This window comes from Mercenaria mercenaria, chromosome 2 (assembly GCF_021730395.1).
Source record: "Mercenaria mercenaria strain notata chromosome 2, MADL_Memer_1, whole genome shotgun sequence".
NCBI lineage: Eukaryota > Metazoa > Mollusca > Bivalvia > Venerida > Veneridae > Mercenaria > Mercenaria mercenaria.
The window spans coordinates 25,908,094-25,933,971 of NC_069362.1; the positions used below are offsets into that span (position 1 = coordinate 25,908,094).

General features: G+C 36.0%; 1 protein-coding gene across 1 annotated transcript; it reads left to right on the top strand.

The window, feature by feature from the left end:
- The first annotated feature begins 991 nt into the window (after positions 1 to 991).
- LOC128552047 (deleted in malignant brain tumors 1 protein-like) lies at positions 992 to 12,780 on the top strand. The gene is made up of 7 exons (XM_053533047.1): positions 992 to 1,128; positions 3,132 to 3,283; positions 3,852 to 3,964; positions 4,527 to 4,617; positions 6,305 to 6,458; positions 7,241 to 7,385; positions 12,461 to 12,780. Exons 1-7 carry the CDS (start codon positions 1,060 to 1,062, stop codon positions 12,532 to 12,534), a joined length of 798 nt encoding a protein of 265 aa, XP_053389022.1. The 5' UTR covers positions 992 to 1,059; the 3' UTR covers positions 12,535 to 12,780.
- Positions 12,781 to 25,878: the final 13,098 nt, after the last annotated feature.

The window sequence follows — 25,878 nt, forward strand, 5'->3', positions numbered from 1 at the left end:
TTTCCGTTTACGCAGACAGTCTAAAGAAAAACCCGAAACAAACAAGACTATATACATGACGCATAGCCTAAAAATGTTGAACCCCACACATTGGCATAAATGATCTACACCAATAGAGGACAGAAACCATTGGCTTTTCAATAGTCTTGCCACTGACCAAACATTTCTAAATCGAGAAATGGGGCATGACATTTTGAGGGCATGACATATTTTGAGAAAGAAAACAGTGATTTGAATATCGGGTAATCACATAAAACAAATGAAGTTTCCATTCATTCCCTCCTGTGCTTACTGAGATACCAGCTTACATACAGAAACCAATGTCGGAAAGGGCACGAAATCATCACTCTTTAAGAGTAATGCGACATGTATACACATTTCTTATTAAATGGAACTACGTGAAACATTAACACTGACGAAAATGTATCAAAAGCAGACAAGAATCAAAGAAGTTGTAGCCATTTGTATACAGATATGCAATGAAACGGCAGCCATTTTGAGCAGTGACATTCGTTTGTTATATGGGCATTACCAAATATGATAAATAGGTGAACATTTTTGAAGGGCATAATATAATGTGAACCTTAGTTCTGTGTAAAAGTGTAAAACTTGAATTTAAGCTCCGTCATTAATTGTATTCAACATAATTTTGCCATAAATACAAATGTACCATATTCGGTAATGCCTACATAAGGAAAGAATGATGACGTCACTGTGCCCAATATAGCTGCCGTTTCATTATTGTCACATTTTTGTTTGTAGTCCTATTTTCATCTTTTTTACCATTTCATATTTTTTCATTAAACTTTCTAAAATTTCTTGTTATTCTTCTCCGAAGAAGAAACTGTTTAGTTTTCAACACTCATTCTACATGCTTAAGCCGCCACTGAAACTGTTGGAACCAACTGTCTTGATAAAGCTGTTGCCAATTGTGCATTTAATATTTTAATTATCACATGTACAGTTTGGTGCTTTAAAATTTTTTTTTCAGCTTACGACTGCACTTCAAACGACGATGTTCAAATTTCTGGTTTTCCTGCAAATTCTTACTTTTACGCCATGCAGAATTCCACTCAATGTAATGTTACTGCTTCAGGAACATCGATCTCAATTTCGGGCTGTTCAAAAGTAAGATCCTTCGAGTTTTAAGTCTTATCTGTCGGTTCCCTAACAGAACTTTCTGAAATTCTACTCATTTGTTGACTTCGGCTTGCATTAAAATTAGCCAATAACGAATATAGCAAGGTTGTTCGTTTAATAATACAAACGTGACTACCAAAATATGCAAAAGTTTCCTATTATGTTTTGAAATTGAATCTTAAACTTTATAAGTTGCTAACATAATTTATTTCGATACTTAAGCAGATTTGACAAGAATTAGAAACATTAAGAAGTAAAATGTCTTAATTCCATTGTTGAATGAATACTGCTCAATTTTACATGTAGAAAGTTACAGATTTTGTTCAGAATAAATTCCTAGATCCAGTGCATCGCAATTATCACGGTATACATTTGGAAGAAAAGGTAGTCTTTATTAGAATGTTAGCTTAAATTGCCAAAAAAAAAAAAGTACGAACAATTATCTTTGGACCTTCAAAATTTGACAAACTACTTTTTACAATGCCTTCTTGGTATAAATCATCAGGTTTGATGTATTGTAAAGCCCTCAATGTGAAAACAAATTACATTTTCAGAATTGTTTTGCAGAAAACCAACCAGATGTGCATTTTATAGCCTTTCGAGTATTTTTTAAAACTGTTACAACTAATACCCTACTCTTGGGTATATTTACCATGGCCATGAACGTTAAAATGTACTTACTCATTTCAGTCTAAAATGCGCATTTCGGTAGATGTGTACTAGTGGTAATTTATCTTCCGGAACTACATTTGGGAAGTTTTTATGCCCCCGAAGGGAGGCATATTAGTTTTCAACTGTCCGTCCGTTCGTTCGTTTGTTTGTTTGTTCGTTCTTTCGTTCGTTAGTTAGTTCGTTCCTCACAACGTTAATTTTTTGCATGAAGGCACTTTACTCGCGAACCACTGCACCCAGGACCTTTAAACTTCACATGCTGATAGTACTTATTGAGTACACCACGCACACAGGACCTTCAAACTTCACATGCTGATAGTACTTATTGAGTACAACACCCCTATTGACTTTGGGGTCACCAGGTCGAAGGTCAAGGTCACAGGAGCCAACGTTATCTTTCTGCATGAAGGCACTTTACTCGCGAACCACTGCACCCAGGACCTTCAAACTTCACATACTGATAGTACTTATTAAGTACACCATCCCTCGGACTTTAGTATCACCAGATCAAAGGTCAAGGTCACAGGGGCCAACGTTAACTTTTTGCATGAAGGCACTTAACTCGCGAACCGTTGCACCCAGGACCTTCAAACTTCATATGCTGATAGAACTTACTCAGTACACTACTCCTACTGACTGAAGGTCAAGGTCACAGAGGCCAATGTTAACTTTTTGCATGAAGCCATTTTACTCGCGAACCACTCCACCCAGGACCTTCAAACTTTTCATGCTGATAGTACTTTATGAGTACACCAGTCTTACTGACTTTGGGGTCACCAGGACAAAGGTCAAGGTCACAGGGGCCAACGTTAACTTTTTGCATGAAGGCACTTTACTCGCGAGCCACTTCACCCAGGATATTCAAACTTCACATGCTGATAGTACTTATTGAGTACACCACCCTTACTGACTTTGGAGTCACCAGATCAAAGGTCAAGGTGCTGCGGGGGCATTTGTCACCATTAGTGACAGCTTTTGTTTTTTCTGTAACGTTGACGAAAGCTTTAAATATGCGGACTGACATATTGACACAATGGGACTGGTGCACGATGGAAGATAAATTACCAGTTGTTCAATATACAAAGTACCCGTTTACCGAAATGTAAGTTTTAGGTGAGAAATACGCGATTGAAATGGGTTAGTGCATTTCCCGTTCATGACCATGACTCTCACTGACAGGGATTTTCATTTCCGTATGCAGTATTCAGGCTTTATTCTATGTTTTTGTTGTTGATTGTTTTTTGCTATATGACGTCATGACGTCACTTCTGGTTTATCAGTCTTACGAGATTCATCCACATCTATTTTCATTTATACAGGATTCAGAAATTTTACTCACGTACGGTTCGTATTCGGACATGGAGGCAAATTCGTTGCATGGAGGAAAGAGCGTGAATGCAGTAAAAGTTACGTGCAATGAGATCCCAGTCGCAGGAAACACACACAACGTTAGTGAAATATTTTCAGCAAAGTAAGAAAATTCCTTATTTCAAGTCCTTGAATATAAATGATATTTCAAGCTAGTGAAAACGCCAGTCTAACGCGAGGTGAAAAATTCACTGTTTATCAATTATGCAAGTATATTACGGGACGGTATCCTGGCCAAAACTACCAACAAAACATAATTAACGGAACCTCATTTAGTTAGTCATACACACATTCCGTTTATACGTTTTAATGTTTCAAATTAGAAATTTAAAGATGCTGCATATATGCTTTTGAAATTAAGAAATTGCTCATTGTACGCCAGTTGAATTTTGAAATAAACAACCAGAGAAAATTGTAAATACTGATTTACAACACCCTATTATACAATATACGATATCATGTATTGTAGGACTAATGCATGTTTTTTTTCGCCTTATAAACAGCTGCGCTGTTCTAGCAAAAACGTGTAGAAAAGATCAATTCAGCACTGATAGATAAGCGGTCATTTTGTTTTAATCATACATTATAGGGCCATTATATCTGTTACGTTATTCAAATTCAAAAATAAAATTGAATATTCAAAACCTAATTTATCAAAATTTTGTCAATAGCTTGACCATTGACGAGACGCAATCTGTTGACGCATCCTACAACGTAACGTCAGCTCTCAGCAGTTACAGTGTAAATGTCGGGGATCAAATTACGTGGACAATCACTTTCCCAGGTACAGTCTTCTTTCTTGGTTTATTAACCCTTACCCTGCTAAATTTCTATAATGAACTTGTCCATCTTTCAATTTGGACAGTACCATTAATTGTTAAAACGGGTGCTTACCAAAAAGATACTGACTGAATAGCGAACAGTGCAGACCATGTTCATACTGCTGATCTTGGTCTGCACTTGTCGCAAAGGCAGAATCACTTGCCACCAGCAGGCTAAGGGTTAGTAATACCGTCCATTCTTAAAACCCCGATTTCTCTTCTACAATGAAAGAAACAAATTATTGTTGTATTATAATTGAACATAATTTGTCTTGAAAGTTTTTCCTACTTCTTAGGGAACAGCTATATATATATTATGATAAACCAAGACTGATGGCGTAAAAAAATAAAACAAACATTCACTCGAAGGCAGGTTTCAAATACTTTACAAGAGCCTTACAATTAAAGTTGCATATATTTTAAAATATAGTTCAAGCCATGTACAGTGAAAGATGGGGACATTAATGTCCTATGGACATACATCTAGTTCCAACCTGATTTGTGGCAATATCATTTGTATTACAGTGGAGTACTCGCTAGAAGTTACCGAATGCACAGCCAGTCCTGGAACCAGCTATGTCATGGCGGAAAAAGTCGACCTCATATCCAGCGGAGGGTAAATGTTCTCATTTTTTCTTTTCATTTGCTTAGCCTTTATCTGCTAAATTTCCAAAATGGACTGGTCCATCATTCAATTTGGGCAATACCATTTATTATTTGAAGAGATGTTCAGTGATTTGAGCATTAGGAAGGATAAAAAAGCCGTATAGAATATTAATTGATAAAATTCGCAACGTTGCTAAAATGATGGACAATAAGTATACGTAACGTTTACATTTTATTTGACCAGATAATAGTAAAAAGAGGCAAAATAACGTGATCAGTTTCATTAAAATCCATTTCCTTCCGGAAAGCATTATTAATTTAATAGATTTTATTTTGTGGTGCATGGCATGCACGCTTCTTTACCGGTTGTTAAGCGAAAAATGCTTTAACTTTTTAGCTCAGGTGAGTTTTTGTGATCGCTCGATGTCCAGCGTCTGTCTGTCGTCTGTCGTCTGTCTGTCGTCTGTAAACATTTAGCTTGCGTATGCAATAGAGGCTGTATTTTTCAATAAGTCTCATGAATTTTGGTCAGAATGATTACCTTGATGAAATCTAGGCCGAGTTTGAAAATGGGTCATCGTGGGTCAAAAACTAGGTCACTAGGTCAAATAAAACCCTATGTATGTGATAGAGACTGTATTTTTCAATTAATCTTCATGAATTTTGGTCAGAATGAATGCCTTGATAAAATTGAGGTCAAGTTCGAATATGGGTAATCTGAGGTCAAAAAGTAGGTCACTAGGTCAAATCAAACGAAAACCTTGTGTATGCGATAGAGACTTATTTTTCAATTGATATTCATGAAATTAAGTCAGAATGATAAACTTGATGAAATCTAGGCCGAGTTTGAAAACGGGTCATCTGAGGTCACTAGGTCAAATAAAAAAAAACCTTGTGTATGAGATAGAGGCTGTATTTTTCAATTGATCATCTTGAAATTAAGTCAGAATGATTGCCTTGATAAAATCTAGACAGAATTGGAGTATGGGTCATCTAGGGTCAAAAAGTAGGTCACTAGGTTAAATCAAAGAAACACCTTGTGTATGCGATAGAGGCTGTATCTTTCGACTGATCTTCATGAAATTTTGTCAGAATGATAGCATTGATGAAGTCTAGGTAAAGTTCGAATATGGGTCATCTGGGTTCAAAACCTAAGTCACTAGGTCAAATCAAGGAAAAACTTTTGTATACAATAGGGGCTGCATTTTAAACTGGATTTTCATAAAATTTGGTCAGATTGTTTGCCTTGATGAAATCTAGGCCAAGTTCGAATATGGGTAGTCTTGGATTAAAAACTAGGTCACTAGGTCAAATCAAAGAAAAACCTTGTGTATGCGATAGACGCTGTATTTTTCAATTGATCTTCATGAAATTTGGTAAGAATGATAGCCTTGGTCAAGTTCGAATATGGGTAAAAACTATGTCTCTAGGTCAAATCAAAGAAAATTCTTGTTTATACTCAAGGTTTTTGCTCCAATTTTAATAATAATTTGTCAGAATATTTATTTCCATGAAATTACTAGGTCAAATATGTTTACACTGTTATGGTGTGTTTCTCAGGTGAGCGACCTACGGCCATCTTGGCCATCTTGTTTAAGAAATCGAAGCTAAATTTGATTCTATAGTCACTTATTGTTCAACTTTTTTTTAAAAATAAAATAGCGTATAAAAACATTAAAAGTTATTTTGTTTTACAGATGCCATGTAAGCAGTGAACTTACCAGCAATTTTACAGACAACGGTGATGGAACAGCGTCTGCAACAATTAAAGCTTTTAAGTTCTACAATAACGCCCAAGTTTTCTTGACATGTGATCTGAAGGTCTGTCGAAGTGTCTCGAGCTCGTGCGACGTAAGAATACAGATTTTTTTCACGATGCATGAATTTACGAACTATTAAATGTCTTGTTATTTTTTATAAAAATACATATGTTGCAGAAAGAGGGATTGTTAAAGACATAGTAAATATTTTTCCCATATGGGGACATACACTAGAAGACTTTAAACAGGTGTGTATTCAAATACAATGTTATATTGTTAGATATGTTGGTATCTTGTGTGATTCTTGAAGCATGTCATTTTTTGTCAACTCTGCACGCGGAGCTCGTGTTGCAATTGTCATAAATAAACCACAGCGCGCATTTTCAAATAAAATTGATGCCGATTACAAACTCGTACAATAATTTTTCAAAATTTCCAGACATTTTGTTTAATCGTAACGTTTATTTATTTAGAACATTAGTTTCTTTCATCCTTGCCGAAAGGAGTCTTTTGTTTTATTGAAATATCGTACAGTCATTGTTACTGAAATCATACTAGACAGGCTAGCATCCGAAAACACTACGTGGATGTTTCAAATTACGTCAATGTCACCTTTCAACATTTTGGAACGTAAAAATCAACCATCTTACCACGGTGTAACGAAATGCGGACGGTAATTAATTAATAACGAAGTAGAAGAGGTGTAGGCACGATCGTCTTGGATCAAATTCTTATTAAAGCTACCTGTCTTCTAGAAATTCTCCTTTTCTTCTGCCGATGTCCGAAATGCTTACGCGGCACACGTTAAAGCTGAAATATGACGTTAAGCATTACAAAGATATAAAATTGTAAAAACTAAACATTTTCTTGCAGACCTCATGTGCAGGTTCCAGAAAGAGAGAAGTAGGCGACATATTCAAAAGATCCGCTCCGGAATCAGTGACTGTAGGCTTTTACCCAAGGAAGGTTCACAACGTATTGACAGTTTTTGATCCGAGCGAAAACAGCGCCATTACAGGTAACTAAAAGATTCTCATCTACAACAATTTTGAGTATTTACAAACTATTCCAACTATATTTCACATTACGAGACGGGAGAGCAAGAGGTCCAACTGCATATAAAGCAGTTAAAACATCTTCGGTTGTGGTTTATTAATACTTTGTGATTTACTGCAATTATTACATAAATTTACAGGAATGATAGATTACATATATTATACATTTACTTAGTTGCTTGCTGGTCAATATTCGAAGCTATTGCCAGAGGTCTGAAAATCCGATGTATTATCCGAAATAATTTTGACTATTAGCCTGCGCGCCATTCAGTAACTAAATTTTCAAGTTTTGACAGTTCGATATTTATCACCTGTTTACTTAAAAGGCCAGTCAACATGTGTAGAATATAGACCAGACATATAGCTCAAAACTATGGATCGATTTATTTAAGGGGTCACGTAATAAGTTACTTTATATAGTGTAAATGGGTAGGCTACAGCTTTTAACAAAAGCCACAACCTTACACGCCTCGCCACCCCACAAACAACGGCTGTCTATAAGCCATTTACCAAAACTTAAAAGTAAATAAAAAAGAAACATAAGGCATCATATTCATCTTTATAGTTGTTTCCAGTAATCTGTCCAAAATGTATATGAAAAACTCTTAAGAAAATGGTTAAAGCCCTGCTCCGCCTCTATTCAAATTCTATTGTGTGCATGCAACCCATGATTACAATAGGTAACAGTTAACGGCCACGCGCCACAATTAAGTACGCAAAACCACAGGTATTTTATATAGAAATTTATATAAAATAGACTCTATTTTGACAGGCGTCACTGTTCATAGTCAGGATTTTCATGCTTTTTCAGTGACAATTTAAGGTTAAAAGGTAGGACTGGTGCAGGTCTTTAAACCAATAACGGTTATTTTTATGCCCCCGAAGTTGGGCATATTAAAATCGCACTATACGTGTGTGTATGCGTCAGTGTCAGACATGGGGTGAATTACTTGAGATTGTAATGCATTAAATTACAAATATATTGCCAAAACAGTGCATTAAATTACAATTACAATACACGGATTTCACATTTGTAATTTATTACATTACAATTACTTTGGACATTGTAATGCATTAAATTACAATTACATTTTTCTCAGTTCTGATGAACTAATCACCATGACACATATTTATGTACAATACAAAGCAGTATACATTATAGTTTCATACAAGCTATTGCATCTAATGATATATCAAAAATCAACGGTATACAATTTGCAAACTGAAGTTTTGGCTCTATTTGAACACAATAATAAACAGGTAGTTTTCGCCTGATGGACATGATCAATTATCACTGAATTGTTAACACCACCCAGCAAGCATTTGCATACAAAGCTCTATGGTCAGTGGTTAAGTATTTTATTAGTTTATTTGAGTCTCTTCCATTTACATTTACATAAATATACATATAAAATCAGTAAAACTACATGTAAATGGCCGTTCGTATAGATGAATTATAAGAGACTATACAAATATCATATCACATTTTAACTATACAATAATAGCACTGGCAGAGTATCTTGATACGTTGCAGCGTCAAGCAACCCCCAATGACATCCCACCACATAGTCCAGCGACTATCGATGAAAGCGCCCAGAAACTGTTTTTGCTATGCCCTTCCATCAACAGAAGCATAACCCCCTGGCAAAACACCTCAGAACCCCATCCCACGTGGTTAAATGATGTTCTTACAGTGCACAATAGATGTATTAAGATAAAGACTTAATTGATAGCTTTTGATAACTGTGATTTGTCACTTTTACAGTTATAAGCAGTTAATTGGGTATGGTAAAATTTTACTCAGCTTAACTGAATAGGCAAATAAGATATTTTCTTATAATGATGATGATTTCTTTTTCATATAAAGCTTTGTTAAAAATGCAATATTTCCTGGTATTAATTTGCTTTATGTTTATTATTGTTAATTTGATACATTTCTATATACAACCAACACCAGTTCATTTTTTTTACACATACATTTTTTTCTAACTATTTTTTGTAACCGCTCAATATCCGGCGTCCATCGTGCGTCGTCAGTCGTCTGTCCGTCAACATTTCCTAAAAAATCTTCTTCTTGAAAACTACTGGGCAGAATTACACCAAACTTCAAAGGAATGATCCTTGGGTAGCCCCCTTTCAAAATTGTTCAAAGAATTTAATTCCATGCAGAACTCTGGTTGCCATGGCAACCGAAAGGAAAATTTTTAAAAATCTTCTTGTCCATAACCACAGGGCCTAGGGCTTTGATATCTGGTGTGTAGCATCATCTAGTGATCCTCTACTAAAATTGTTCAAATTATCTCCCTAGGGTCAAATATGGCCCCGCCACGGTGGTCACATTGTTTATATAGACTTATATAGGGAAAACTTTGAAAATCTTCTTGTACAAAATCACATGGCCTAGGGCTTTGATATTTGGTATGTAGCATCATCTAGTGGTCCTCTACCAAGATTGTTTAAATTATCTCCCTAGGGTCAAATATGACCTCGCCCCGGGGGTCACATGGTTTATATAGACTTATATAGGGTAAACTTTAAAAATCTTCTTGTACAAAATCACATGGCCTAGGGCTTTGTTATTTGGTACGTAGCATTATCCAGTGGTCCTCTACCAAGATTGTTCAAATTATCCTCCTAGGGTCAAATATGGCCCCGCCCCAGGGGTCCCAAATTTTACATAGACTTATATAGGAAATAAAGTTTTAAAATCTTCTTGTCTGAAACCACAACACTTAGATCTTTGATATTTGGTTTGTAGCATTGTCTTATGGTCCTCAACCAAAATTGTTCAAATTGTACCCCTGGGGTGAAAAGAGGCCCTGCCCTTGGGGTGCCAAGTTTTATATAGACTTATATAGGAAAAAGCTTTAAAAAATTTCTTGTCTGAAACCATAGGACCTAGGATTTTGGTATTTGGTATGATGAATTGTCTAGTAGTCATCTACCAAAATTGTTCAAATTATGCACCTTGGGTTAAAAGAGCCACCGCCCTGGGGTCACTTAATTATGTCTCCCACCACACAGTGGTGTGGGAGACATATTGATTTACTCCAGTCTCTGTGTGTGTGTGTGTGTGTGTGTGTCTGTCTGTGTGTCTGTCACAAAGCTTGTCCGCACTCTAAGTCGAACATTTCTCATCCGATTTTCACCAAACTTGAACAAAATGTGTTTTACTATAAGACCTCGGCCAAGTTCGATAACTAGCCAAATCGGTCCAGGCGTCTTGGAGTTATGACCCTTGAATTACCAAAGATCGGTCTTTTTACTCTTGTCCGCACTCTAATTCGAATATTTCTCATCCAATCTTCACCAAACTTAAATAAAATGTGTTCCACCATGAGACCTCGGCCAAGTTCGATAACTAGCAAAATCGGTCTAGGCATTTTGGAGTTACGGCCCTTGAATTATCAAAAAATTGACCTTTTTACTCATGTCCGCACTCTTAATCAAACATTTCTCATCCGATCTTCACCAAACTTGAACAAAATGTGCTTGACCATGAGACCTCGGCCAAGTTCGATAACTAGCCAAATCGGTCTAGACACTTTGGAGTTACGGCCCTTGAATTATCGAAAAATCGGCCTTTTTACTCTTGTCCGCACTCTAAGTCGAACATTTCTCATCCGATCTTCACCAAACTTGAACAAAATGTGTTTGACCATGAGACCTCAGCCAAGTTCGATAACTAGCCAAATCGGTCCAGGCATTTTAGAGTTACGGCCCTTGAATTACCGAAAAAATCCGTCTGTTTACTCTTGTCCGCTCTCTGAGTCGAACATTTCTCGTCCGATCTTCACCAAACTTGAAAAAAATGTGTTTGGCCATAAGACCTTACCCAAGTTCGATAACTAGCCAAATCCGCCCAGGCACTTTTGATTTATGGCCCTTCAATTACTGATTGGATCCACTCATCCAGACCATCTAATTGGATCCACTCGTCTTAAACATCTAGAGAAACTAACATTTTTCATAGGGGCAGTTGTGGGAGACATGCGCTTTTGTCAAAAGCATCTCTAGTTATTATGTGAGTTATATAGGAAAAAATACTTAAAAATGATCTGATCCTATTTCCAAGACTGTTTAGTTATAATTACCTGATGACCCGCAGTAATATGATGTCACTTGATGTGACCTTGACCTTGACCTACTGACCTAATTTCTTGTTTTTTAAGACACAGCCTTGAAATTTTGATGACATACAGTTTTGCATACAAATCGTAAAACTAAATATGTGACCTACTGGCTTTCTTAATATTTTATCATCAGTTTGACATTTGAAACATGTAGTTCAAATTACTCAGGTGAGGGATCCAGGGTCATCATGACCCTCTTGTTACTAATGTAATGTAATGCATTGTAATGCACTTGCAGTACACATATTTTTGAAACTGTAATGCATTAAATTACAATTACATGTAATGCAAAAAAGACTGCATTACACATTACATTGAATTTCTTACAAAATTGTATTGCATTGCAATGCATTACAATTACATTTTTGCATTACTCCATGTCTGGTCAGTGTGTACGGGATGTAACAGCCATCCATAAAGTGATTTTTAAATAACTTTGCATAAATGTCTGTTTCGTATCCGGTCCATAACTCTGCCATTGATCAAGGGATTTTAGAATTACTTGGCACAAATAATGAGACGACATGTCAGGCGTAAGATCCAGACCACTAGTCAACCATTCTTCAAGGGATTTTAAAGTTACTTCTCACAAATGTTCCCCATAATGAGTGGATGTGTCATGCGCAAGACCCAGACGCTTCGGGGTCATTTGTCACTAACAGTGACAGTTCTTATTCAGTTATAAAGCACGGGTATCAGTCATCGCCAATACAAACTAATAAAGCAGTTTTCAGCTTTACATTTCTATTATAAAATCTTTAAACGTGCACTTTCCTACAGTCCTATTCCAAATTCTAAGGCATGCAAATAAAGTGACAATTCTCAATTCTTCATTGAATTAAAATGATTGTTCTCAATGATGAACAGTATATATTATTAACTGTATGTTATCTAATCTATTTCAGTTACTCCATTTGGATGGAGCTTTGTCTTTACCTTGACCTTTGAGCTTTGCCATCGTCTGTCAAGCGTCTTTTGATGCCAACAACAAATGTCCGGCACATAGAAAATCTATCTGACGTTTGCTACGCTATACAGCTGTCAGTTGTTTTGTCGCATTGTGCATTGTTACATACGTAATTTCTTGTTTTGACTACATATTTATAATGAATTAATAAATGTATACAGTCGACACTGTATTAAGAGACCGCCCGAGGGACTGCTAAAAAGTGGTCTTTTAATGGAGTGGTCTCTTAATGAATTTCAGTCAGGTGAAGAGAAAAGATATTTTTAACTGTTAATATAACTGTATATATCATGAGCATACATACATGTATATAAATTTCACAAACTGAAAATTATAACTTTATTGTTCGTCAGTTCGACTGTTACAAAGGTTAATTGCATCCAGGCAGGTGCAAAATGTACTCGCTAATTACACAGGTGAAGAAATGAAATACCCTGCAGGAATTTGGTACCAGGTTGCTTAATAGATACTTTGGTTAAATATTTTTCCTGTCGGGACTCCTTTAAAGTGGTCGATGGTCGTTTAATAAAAAGTCGTTTAATGGAATACATTTATTTACTGAAAACGTTCGGGAGGGATTTTGACCGGTCGTTTAATACAAAAATCGCTTAATAGAGATAGTCGCAAGTACGATGTTGACTGTAGTTTTTTGTCGTAGTCGGTGACCTTACCGTTAAAGGTAAACAGCCATATTCAACGATGTGTGATATTACAGGGCAACGGGGGCAGTTTGCTTAGTAAAAAGATTACAATGTGAATAACCTTTACACCCGGGTCACAGTCAAACTTCTGTAAAGAAGAAGTAAAATCCTTGCACTTTAATTCGTGGCACTTGTTTATTAAATTGGCACTTATTTAAGGAACATTTAGTATTTATAAAGAATGAGTGTACCTTACTTCACGAGCTTAGCATATCATTGAGGACGACCTGTCTGTTCAGCAGATCAATAAAAAACATTACACGATATAGATGAACCAATTGGATTGCATGATACCTTCATTTCACTTTATAAATTGAGACGTTATCACGCAAACTAATTTGTTCACCCATGTCGGTTTATTGTGTTAAATATTGACCTGCTCAACTGGATGGTTATCCTCAATAACATGTCACGGTACAGACTTAGTCGCGTAGGGGTAAGAATGTGTCTGGCAGCCGGTTAGCTCAGTCGGTAAAGCACCCGCCCTCTAAGCGAAGTCCCGGGTTCCAGTCCTGGACGGACTGCACATTCTCACCCTGTGACAGTACAGGAAGTTAATTGTTCTAAAGGTATGCATCTTGTTTTAGAGATGGCGTGTCTGCAAATGTCTCATAAGACAAGATTTCTAGATACGACCGCACTATTACATGTATTTTTTGAAAATAGTAAATCTGATAGAACAGCTGACGTGGTAAAATAGAACAAGTCTTTGCAAATGCAACCAAGAAAATTCACTTTTAATTAAGAACGACTGAACTTAACGTACAAGGGGTTAATACGACTTTCCAGTTTGAGTTTCCAGCATTTCTCATGTATATCGAAGAAAATCAGCTAACCGAAAGTGCTAGTATGGCAATCACTGAAAAGGTTTTAATAGCCCCCCCCCCCCCCCCCCAGGATGTACTATTAGTATAGGTGGATGCTCCGTCATGTTGCAGTTTTAACTGACTGAAACTTGCTCTTTATCCGTCTCAAAGGTAGTTCAAATAGCTCCTTAGGCGCCCCCACATCTTAGAAACAAGTAGGTCACATTCATGGTCAATGAAATTCAGTTTTACGATTTGTATGCAAAACTGTGTAAGTCATCACAATTTCACGGCTGTATCTTAAGAAACAAGAAAGTAGGTCAGTAGGTCAAGGTCACAGTCAAGTGACATCATATTACTTGGGGTCATCAGGTAATTATAATTAAACAGGCTTGGAAATAGGATCAGATGATTTTTTAAGTATTTTTCCTTTATAACTCACATAATAATTAAGTGACCCCAGGGCGGGGCCTTTTCTAACCCCAGGGGCACAATTTGAATAATTTTGGTAGAGGACATGTCACAAATTGACATACGGGCCTTATTTTATATGTATTGTAAATGCAGGTATTGCATCATCTTTTTGTAAATTTTTGAGTTATTGAGGTAAATGTCAGATTTCACGCATGAAATACCTCTCATGTTTTTCTGTATTTCATAACTTAAATTTCCATGTAAATTCCATTAAATTCTGTTCAGTAATAAGAAAGTTGATATTTTATAAACTTCAGTAATTTATGTTTTTATCCCCAAAACCACTATAATGGGCCTCAAATTGTCAATTTCAATTCGCGCCAAATTAGTTAGATTTCCCGGCTATATCGTGAATCCCGTGAAAATGACAATAGTCATAGCTCACGGCTTAGCCGTGAATCCCATGAAATTTAGTATTTGGGGGACATTATCCTTTAAATAGACTGGACTAGATATGCCTTGCGCACACCACCTTACGACATTATAGACGAATCTATGTCTGAATTATTTTTTGCTAGAAATTTATGCTCGATCGAGGTAAGAAATTTATTTGTTAGATTTTTATGATTTTTGCATTACGATTTTTATTTGGTAAATTTTTGTTCATTCTACAGAATTCTGTAACATTTACTTTTCGGCATATGATTTTGGCTAGTTTCGGTATGTCAGGATGATTTATTAAATTTTTCAGACTTTTGTAAATTATTTCGAAAGAGGAATCAAAATGTTTCATTTATATAAGATGTAAAATTTGGACTGAAAAATTTTTAACATGATATTTATAAAGTACTTTGTTTCAAAAACTTATGTCAAACATTTCGTTATTATGGAACGCCATTACTGCATTGTATTGTTATGTATAATCTATCTGGCAAGTCTAGTGCCATGTTTGTAATATATTATTGTAATTTGTAATTGTGTGCCAGTCTATAGCACATCTAATTAATGTCCGTTGTAGTGTATGGCATTAGATATTATATGGATGCCAACTCTCATATAACGTTTGATGTACATTGAATTTTGTTAATTTGTAGTTGTAAATAATGGCTGCAGTTTATCATGTCCGTGTCTATAATGTTTCATCATATACTTTTCATATCTTTTCATACTTTACTTTAGTCTTTAAGTAAGTAATCTTTGTAATAATGGAAGTAATAAGTGACGTATTTTAATCATGTGACGTCTGAACTTAGTAGCACATATATTTTGTATAAGTAGCACGTATTATTTATGGGAGCCTACGGAGGTATGGTGTACCCAAAGGAGCAGTTTTATGCCCTGACTTATTTGTTTTGCTATGGTGCTTACCATATGTTATATATTTTACTTCTTCCGCCAGACGATTTTTCCTGGTGATGTCATAACCCGGAAGTACAATGCCCGAGGTTCACTTGTCTTCACTCGCCTGGATGTGATATTCCCAGCGCAGAGCTTTCGTCCCATGGTTGTGCCGTAAACCGCAAAGACGATGATTTTTGTTATCCTCTGAAGTCAGCTCAGGGATGCAATCACCTACCACCATAGGGAGCCAACACGGAATCAACGTATTCACGGTTTAAAGGGACTGAATTTAGAAATCTGTTTTGTTTGTGCTACTTAAAGTTCACAATTACATTAAGACCTGTGTCACGTCAGATTAGAATGGACTATAAGAACTTTTGTATCTAGAGATACTGAACTTTCTTTTTTTTTCTTTCTTCTAATCAGTTTTTTTTTTCTTTTCATATCTATTCATTGTTAATAATCATCTTTTGTAAATAAATTTGTAAATATTGTAAAGGGTGTTGATTTGTTCTGATGGTTACTGTCGCCGGTACGGCCTTTCCTGTCACAGGACACTAGACAATGCATTTTACCAAATATCAAAAACCTAGGTCGTATGGTTTCAGACAAGAAGATTTTTAAAGCTTTTTTGCTATATAAGTCTGTATGAAACTTAGGACCCCCAGGGCAGGGCCTCTTTTCATCCAAGGGGTACAATTTCAACAATTTTGTTTGAGGACCGTAAGACAATGCTACAGACCAAATATCAAAGGTCTAAGTGTTGTGGTTTCAGACAAGAAGATTTTTAAACATTTTTTTCCTATATAAGTCTATGTAAAACTTGGGACCCTCGGGGCGGGGCCATATTTGACCCTAGGGGGATAATTTAAACAATCTTGGTAGAGAACCACTAGATGATGCTACATACCAAATATCAAAGCCCTAGGCCATGTGGTTTTGTACAAGATTTTCAAAGTTTTCATTATATAAATCTATATAAACCATGTGACCCCCAGGGCAGGGCCATATTTGACCCTAGGGGTATAATTTGAATAATTTTGGTAGAAGACCACTAGATGATGCTACACAGCAGATATCAAAGCCCTAGGCACTGTGGTTTTGGACAAGAGGAATTTTTAAAACAATTTCCTTTTGGTTGCCATGGCAACCAGAGTTCTGCATGGAATTCAATTATTTGAATAATTTTGAAAAGGAGGTATCCATGGATCATTCCTGTGAAGTTTAGTGTAATTCTGCCCAGTGGTTTTCCAGATTTTTTTAGAAAATGTTGACGGACGATGCACGACTGACGACGGACGACAGACATCAAGAGGTCACAAAAGCTCACCTTGTCACTTCGTGACAGGTGAGCTAAAAATAAGAAAGTAGGTCAGTAGGTCAAGGTCACAGTCAAGTGATCCCTAATCACTTCGGGTCATCAGGTAATTATGATAAAGCACTCTCGGAAATATGATTTGATAATTTTTGAAGTATTTATTCCTATATAACTTATATAAAAAAGTGACACTAAGGGCGGGGCCTCAGGGACATATGAACAATCTTTTATGTGATCCACTAAGCAATGCTACATACCCAATATCCAAGGCCTAGGCTTTGAACTTTCAGACAAGAAGATTTTTCCCCTATAGATATGTCTATGTTAAATTTGGGAACCCTAGCACTGGGCCTCTTTTCACCCGAAGGGCATAATTTGAACAATTTTGGTATACGAACAACCTTGCTATATTCGTTATTGGCTAATTTTAATTCAAGCCGAAGTCAACAAATGAGTAGAATTTCAGAAAGTTCTGTTAGGGAACCGACAGATAAGACTTAAAACTCAAAGGATCTTACTTTTGAACAGCCCGAAATTGAGATCGATGTTCCTGAAGCCGTAACATTACATTGAGTGGAATTCTGCATGGCGTAATAGTAAGAATTTGCAGGAAAACCAGCAATTTGAAGATCGTCGTTCGAAGTGCAGTCGTAAACTGAAAAAAATGTAGAAAGCACCAAACTGTACATGTGATAATTAAAATATTACATGAACAATTGGCAACAGCTTTATCAAGACAATTGGTTCCAACAGTTTCAGTGGCGGCTTAACCATGTAGAATGAGTGTTGAAAACTAAACAGTTTCTTCTTCGGAGAAGAATAACAAGAAAGTTTAGAAAGTTTAATGAAAAATATGAAATGGTATAAAAGATGAAAATAGGACTACAAACAAAAAGGATATGACAAATAATGAAACGGCAGCTATATTGGGCACAGCGACGTCATCATTCTTTCCTTATGTAGGCATTACCGAATATGGTACATTTGTATTTATGGCAAAATTATGTTGAATACAAGTAATGACGGAGCTTAAATTCAAGTTATACACTTTCACACAGAACTAAGGTACACATTATATTATGCCCTTCAAAATATTCACCTATTTATCATATTTGGTAATGCCCATATAACAAAAGAATGTCACTGCTCAAAATGGCTGCCGTTTCATTGCATATCTGGTATACAAATGGCTACAACTTCTTTGATTCTTGTCTGCTTTTGATACTTTTTCGTCAGTGTTAATGTTTCACGTAGTTCCATTTAATAAGAAATATGTATACATGTCGCATTACTCTTAAAGAGTGACGATTTCGTGCCCTTTCCGACATTGGTTTCTGTATGTAAGCTGGTATCTCAGTAAGCACAGGAGGAAATGAATGGAAACTTCATTTGTTTTATGTGATTACCCGATATTCAAAACACTGTTTTCTTTCTCAAAATATGTCATGCCCTCAAAATGTCATGCCCCATTTCTCGATTTAACAATTTTTGGTCGTTTAACTTTGTACAGTGGCAAGACTATTGAAAAGTCAATGATTTCTGTCCTCTAACAACCCCTATTATTGTAGATCATTTATGCCAATGTATGGGGTTCAACATTTTTAGGCTACGCGTCATGTATATAGTCTTGCTGCATTGTTTCGGGTTTTTCTTTAGAGTGTCTGCGTAAACGGAAAATTCAGTATTTTGATTTGATCTGGCAAAAAGCGAGAATGATTTTTATTGCAAGACTTAGTGCTGTCTAATGACAGCATGATTCTTCCACGTAATCTCAGCTTCAGATTATACATACTTTTTCAAGGTGAAAAAGGGCATAATTTTCTAAAATTTAAAACAGAGTTATGAAACTTGCCATGTTATTTCATCTAATGATGCCAAAGATGTTTAATTAACCTGAAGACATTAAGTCAAGTAGTTCCCGAGAACCATGCTTGCATGCAAAAAAAAACTGTTGAAAAGACCATCCAAAGAATATCTCTGAAGTTTCATCAGAATTGGCCTGGTGGTTTAGGAGGAGATATTGTTTAAAGGATAGTGTGGACGGACGGTGAGCGATCACAATAGTTCACTGATCACTTTGTGCTCAGGTGAGCTTATAAAATAGATTGGTTGGATTTAAGGGATGTAACAGACAAATGATGAAGATCTATGTGCTTCATAGGAAAAACGCATTGTAAGTTTCCTTTTTAGCTCACCTGAGCCAAAGGCTCATGGTGAGCTTTTGGGACCGATCAATGTCCGTCGTCAGTCGTGCGTCGTCCGTCAGTCAACATTTTCTAAAAAAATTCTTCTTCAAAACCACTGGGCAGAATTACACCAAACTTCACAGAAATGATCCTTGGGAGGCCCCCTTTTAAAATTGTTCAAAGAATTGAATTCCATGGAGAACTCTGGTTTCCATGGCAACCAGAATGAAAAAAAATAAAAATCTTCTTGTCCAAAAGGGCAAGGCGTAGAGCATTGATATTTGGCATGTAACATCATCTAATGGTCCTCTACCAAGATTGTTCAAATTGTGCCCCTGGGGTATAAAGAGGCCCCGCCTCGGGGATCACAAGTTTTACATAGATATATAGGAAAAACTTTAAAAATCTTCTTGTCTAAAACCACAAGACCTAGGCCTTTGATATTTTGTATGTAGCATTGCCTAATGGTCCTCTACCAAAATTGTTCAAATTATATCCCTGGGTTGAAAAAAGGCCCTACCCCGGGGGTCTCAAGTTTTATATAGACATAAATACTATATAGGATTTTTTTTAACAATCGTCTTGTCTGAACTGCAAGTCCTAGGCTTTTGATATTTGGTATGTTGCATTGCCTTGTGGTTCTCTACCAAAATTGTTCAAATTATGTCCCTGGGGTGAAAAGAGGCCCTGCCCCGGGACATCTCAAGTTCTACATAGACTTATATAGGAAAAAAAACTTTAAAAATCTACTTGCCTGAAACTGCATGGCATAGGCTTTTGATATTTGGTATGTTGCATTGCCTAGAGTTCCTCTACCAAAATTGTTCAAATTATGCCCTTCGGGTGAAAAGAGGCCCAGTGCTAGGGTTCCCAAATTTAACATAGACATATCTATAGGGGAAAAATCTTCTTGTCTGAAAGTTCAAAGCCTAGGCCTTGGATATTGGGTATGTAGCATTGCTTAGTGGATCACATAAAAGATTGTTCATATGTCCCTGAGGCCCCGCCCTGGGTGTCACTTGTTATGTAAGTTATATAGGAATAAATACTTCAAAAATTATCAAATCATATTTCCGAGAGTGCTTTATCATAATTACCTGATGACCCGAAGTGATTAGGGATCACTTGACTGTGACCTTGACCTACTGACCTACTTTCTTATTTTTAGCTCACCTGTCACGAAGTGACAAGGTGAGCTTTTGTGACCTCTTGATGTCCGTCGTCCGTCGTCAGTCGTGCATCGTCCGTCAATTAACATTTTCTAAAAAAATCTGGAAAACCACTAGGCAGAATTACACTAAACTTCACAGGGAACTCTGGTTTTCATGGCAACCAGAATGAAAAAAAATAAAAATCTTCTTGTCCAAAAGGGCAAGGCGTAGAGCATTGATATTTGGCATGTAACATCATCTAATGGTCCTCTACCAAGATTGTTCAAATTGTGCCCCTGGGGTATAAAGAGGCCCCGCCTCGGGGATCACAAGTTTTACATAGATATATAGGAAAAAACTTTAAAAATCTTCTTGTCTAAAACCACAAGACCTAGGCCTTTGATATTTTGTATGTAGTATTGCCTAATGGTCCTCTACCAAAATTGTTCAAATTATATTCCTGGGTTGAAAAAAGGCCCTACCCCGGGGGTCTCAAGTTTTATATAGACATAAATACTATATAGGATTTTTTTTAACAATCGTCTTGTCTGAAACTGCAAGTCCTAGGCTTTTGATATTTGGTATGTTGCATTGCCTTGTGGTTCTCTACCAAAATTGTTCAAATTATGTCCCTGGGGTGAAAAGAGGCCCTGCCCATTAGACAGCACTAAGTCTTGCAATAAAAATCATTCTCGCTTTTTGCCAGATCAAATCAAAATACTGAATTTTCCGTTTACGCAGACACTCTAAAGAAAAACCCGAAACAATGCAGCAAGACTATATACATGACGCGTAGCCTAAAAATGTTGAACCCCATACATTGGCATAAATGATCTACAATAATAGGGGTTGTTAGAGGACAGAAATCATTGACTTTTCAATAGTCTTGCCACTGTACAAAGTTAAACGACCAAAAATTGTTAAATCGAGAAATGGGGCATGACATTTTGAGGGCATGACATATTTTGAGAAAGAAAACAGTGTTTTGAATATCGGGTAATCACATAAAACAAATGAAGTTTCCATTCATTTCCTCCTGTGCTTACTGAGATACCAGCTTACATACAGAAACCAATGTCGGAAAGGGCACGAACTCATCACTCTTTAAGAGTAATGCGACATGTATACATATTTTCTTATTAAATGGAACTACGTGAAACATTAACACTGACGAAAAAGTATCAAAAGCAGACAGAATCAAAGAAGTTGTAGCATTTGTATACCAGATATGCAATGAAACGGCAGCCATTTTGAGCAGTGACATTCTTTGTTATATGGGCATTACCAAATATGATAAATAGGTGAATATTTTGAAGGGCATAATATAATGTGTACCTTAGTTCTGTGTGAAAGTGTATAACTTGAATTTAAGCTCCGTCATTACTTGTATTCAACATAATTTTGCCATAAATACAGATGTACCATATTCGGTAATGCCTACATAAGGAAAGAATGATGACGTCGCTGTGCCCAATATAGCTGCCGTTTCATTAAATGTCATATCCTTTTTGTTTGTAGTCCTATTTTCATCTTTTATACCATTTCATATTTTTCATTAAACTTTCTAAACTTTCTTGTTATTCTTCTCCGAAGAAGAAACTGTTTAGTTTTCAACACTCATTCTACATGGTTAAGCCGCCACTGAAACTGTTGGAACCAATTGTCTTGATAAAGCTGTTGCCAATTGTTCATGTAATATTTTAATTATCACATGTACAGTTTGGTGCTTTCTACATTTTTTTCAGTTTACGACTGCACTTCGAACGACGATCTTCAAATTGCTGGTTTTCCTGCAAATTCTTACTATTACGCCATGCAGAATTCCACTCAATGTAATGTTACGGCTTCAGGAACATCGATCTCAATTTCGGGCTGTTCAAAAGTAAGATCCTTTGAGTTTTAAGTCTTATCTGTCGGTTCCCTAACAGAACTTTCTGAAATTCTACTCATTTGTTGACTTCGGCTTGAATTAAAATTAGCCAATAACGAATATAGCAAGGTTGTTCGTTTTATAATACAAACGTGACTACCAAAATATGCAAAGCTTCCTATTATGTTTTAAAATTTAATCTTAAACTTTATAAGTTGCTAACATAGTTTATTTCGATACTTAAGCAGATTTGACAAGACTTAGAAACATTAAGAAGTAAAATGTCTTAATTCCATTGTTGAATGAATACTGCTCAATTTTACATGTAGAAAGTTACAGATTTTGTTCAGCATAAATTCCTAGATCCAGTGCATCGCAATTATCACGGTATACATTTGGAAGAAAAGGTAGTCTTGATTAGAATGTTAGCTTAAATTGTTGGAGAAAAAAAAAAGCACGAAAAATTTCCTTTGGACCTTCAAAATTTGACAAACTACTTTTTACAATGTCTTCTTGGTATAAATCATCAGGTTTGATGTATTGTAAAGCACACAATGTGAAAACAAATGACACTTTCAGAATTGTTTTGCAGAAAACCAACCAGACGTGCATTTTATCGCCTTTCGAGTACTTTTTAAAACTGTTACAATTTTTACCCTACTCTTGGGTATATAAGAACCATGGCCATGAACGTGAAAATGTACTTACTCATTTCAGTCTAAAATGCGCATTTCGGTAGATGTGTACTAGTGGTAATTTATCTCCTGGAACTAAATTTGGAAAGTTTTTTTTCTGTAACGTTGACGAAAACTTTAAATATGCCGACTGACATATTGACACAATGGGACTGGTGCACGATGGAAGATAAACTACCAGTTGTTCAATATACATAGTACCCGTTTACCGAAATGTATGTTTTAGGTGAAAAATACGCGATTGAAATGGGTTAGTGCATTTCACGTCTATGACCATGATTCTCACTGACAGGCGGCCATTGATTCATACAGTGATTTTCATTTTCGTATGCAGTATTCAGGCTTTATTCTATGTTTTTGTTGTTGATTGATTTTTAGTATATGACGTCATGACGTCACTTCTGGTTTATCAGTCTTACGAGATTCATCCACATCTATTTTCATTTATACAGGATTCAGAAATTTTACTCACGTACGGTTCGTATTCGGACATGGAGGCAAATTCGTTGCATGGAGGAAAGAGCGTGAATGCAGTTAAAGTTACGTGCAATGAGATCCCAGTCGCAGGAAACACACACAACGTTAGCGAAATATTTTCAGCAAAGTAAGAAAATTCCTTATTTCAAGTCCTTGAATATAAATGATCAATTTCAAGATAGTGAAAACGCCAGTCTAACGCGAGGTAAAATATTCAGTGTTTATCAATGATGCAAGTACAAATGTATATCATGGGACGGTATCCTGGCCAAAACTACCAACCAAACATAACTAACGGAACCTCATTTAGTTAGTCATACACACATTCCGTTTATACTTTTTAATGTTTAAAATTAGAAATTTAAAGATGCTGCATCTATGCTTTTGAAATTAAGAAATTGCACATTGTACGCCAGTTGAATTTTGAAATAAACAACCACATTAGCTGCATTCATCAATTTGTTTCGAAATTAACACATGACTTTCAAATGAATTTTACATCATTTTGTGCTTTCATCAAACGAGCATAGAATTTCAATTGTCCTTTGTAAGACTGGTGCGTCTTAGTAAAGATGCAACTATAGGCATTTCGTATTTACTCCGTATGCAGCGTGAAACGGCACATATTTAAAAATATCAAATTTCTAAGTATATACTTATTATTTTGCATGCATGAGATGTTTTAATGCCTTGACGTATACTGGAGAAAATTGTAAATACTGATTTACAACACCCTATTATACAATATACGATATCATGTATTGTAGGACTAATGCATGTTTTTTGTTTTCGTTTTATAAACAGCTGCGCTGTTCTAGCAAAAGCGTGTAGAAAAGATCAATTCAACACTGATAGATAAGCGGTCATTTTCCTTTTGTTTTAATCATACATTGTAGGGCCATTATATCTGTTACGTAATTCAAATTCAAAAATCAAATTGAATATTCAAAATCTAATTTATTAAAATTTTGTCAATAGCTTGACCACTGACGAGACGCAATCTGTTGACGCATCCTACAACGTAACGTCAGCTCTCAGCAGTTACAGTTATTAACCCTTACCCTGCTAAATTTCTATAATGAACTTGTCCATCTTTCAATTTGGACAGTACCATTAATTGTTAAAATGGGTGCTTACCAAAAAGCTACTGACTGAATAGCGAACAGTGCAGACCATGATCATACTGCTGATCTTGGTCTGCACTTGTCGCAAAGGCAGAATCACTTGCCACCAGCAGGCTAACGGTTAGTAATACCGTCCATTCTTAAAACCCCGATTTCTCTTCTATAATGAAAGAAACAAATTTTTGTTGTATTATAATCGAACATAATTTGTCTTGAAAGTTTTTCCTACTTCTTAGGGAACAGCTTAATATATTCATTATGATAAACCAAGACTGATGGCGTACAAAATAAAACAGACATTCACTCGAAGGGAGGTTTCAAATACTTTACAAGAGCCTTACAATTAAAGTTGCATATATCTTAAAATATAGTTCAAACCATGTACAGTGAAAGATGGGGACGTTAATGTCCTATGGACATACATCTAGTTCCAACCTGATTTGTGGCAATATCATTTGTATTACAGTGGAGTACACGCTAGAAGTTACCGAATGCACAGCCAGTCCTGGAACCAGCTATGTCATGCCTCATATCCAGCGGAGGATAAATGTTCTCATTTCTTCTTTTCATTTGCTTAGCCTTTACCCTGCTAAATTTCCAAAATGGACTGGTCCATCATTCAATTTGGGCAATACCATTTATTATTTGAAGGGATGTTTAGTGATTTGAGCATTAGGAAGGATAAAAAACCCGTATAGAATATTAATTGATAAAATTCGCAATGTTACTAAAATGATCGACAATAAGTGTTTCCACGTAAAATAATTTCAAATGCCATAAAATGAACTTAGAATTTTTGAGTACATGAATATGCATATTCATAAGGACAAATAGTTCTAAAATAAGTATACGTAACGTTTACATTTTATTTGACCAGATAATAGTAAAAAGAGGCAAAATAACGGGATCAGTTTCATTAAAATCCATTTCCTTCCGGAAAGCATGATTAATTTAATAGATTTTATTTTGTGGTCCGTGGCATGCACGCTTCTTTACCGATTGTTAAGCGAAAAATGCTTTAACTTTTTAGCTCACCTGAGCAATGCTGCTCAGGTGAGTTTTTGTGATCGTTCGATGTCCGGCGTCTGTCTGTCGTCTGTCTGTCGTCTGTAAACATTTAGCTTGTGTATGCAATCGAGGCTGTATTTTTCAACTGATCTTTATGAAATTTGGTCAGAATGATTACGTTGATGAAATCTAGGCCGAGTTTGAAAATGGGTCATCGTGGATCAAAAACTTGGTCACTAGGTCAAATCAAATAAAAACCTTGTGT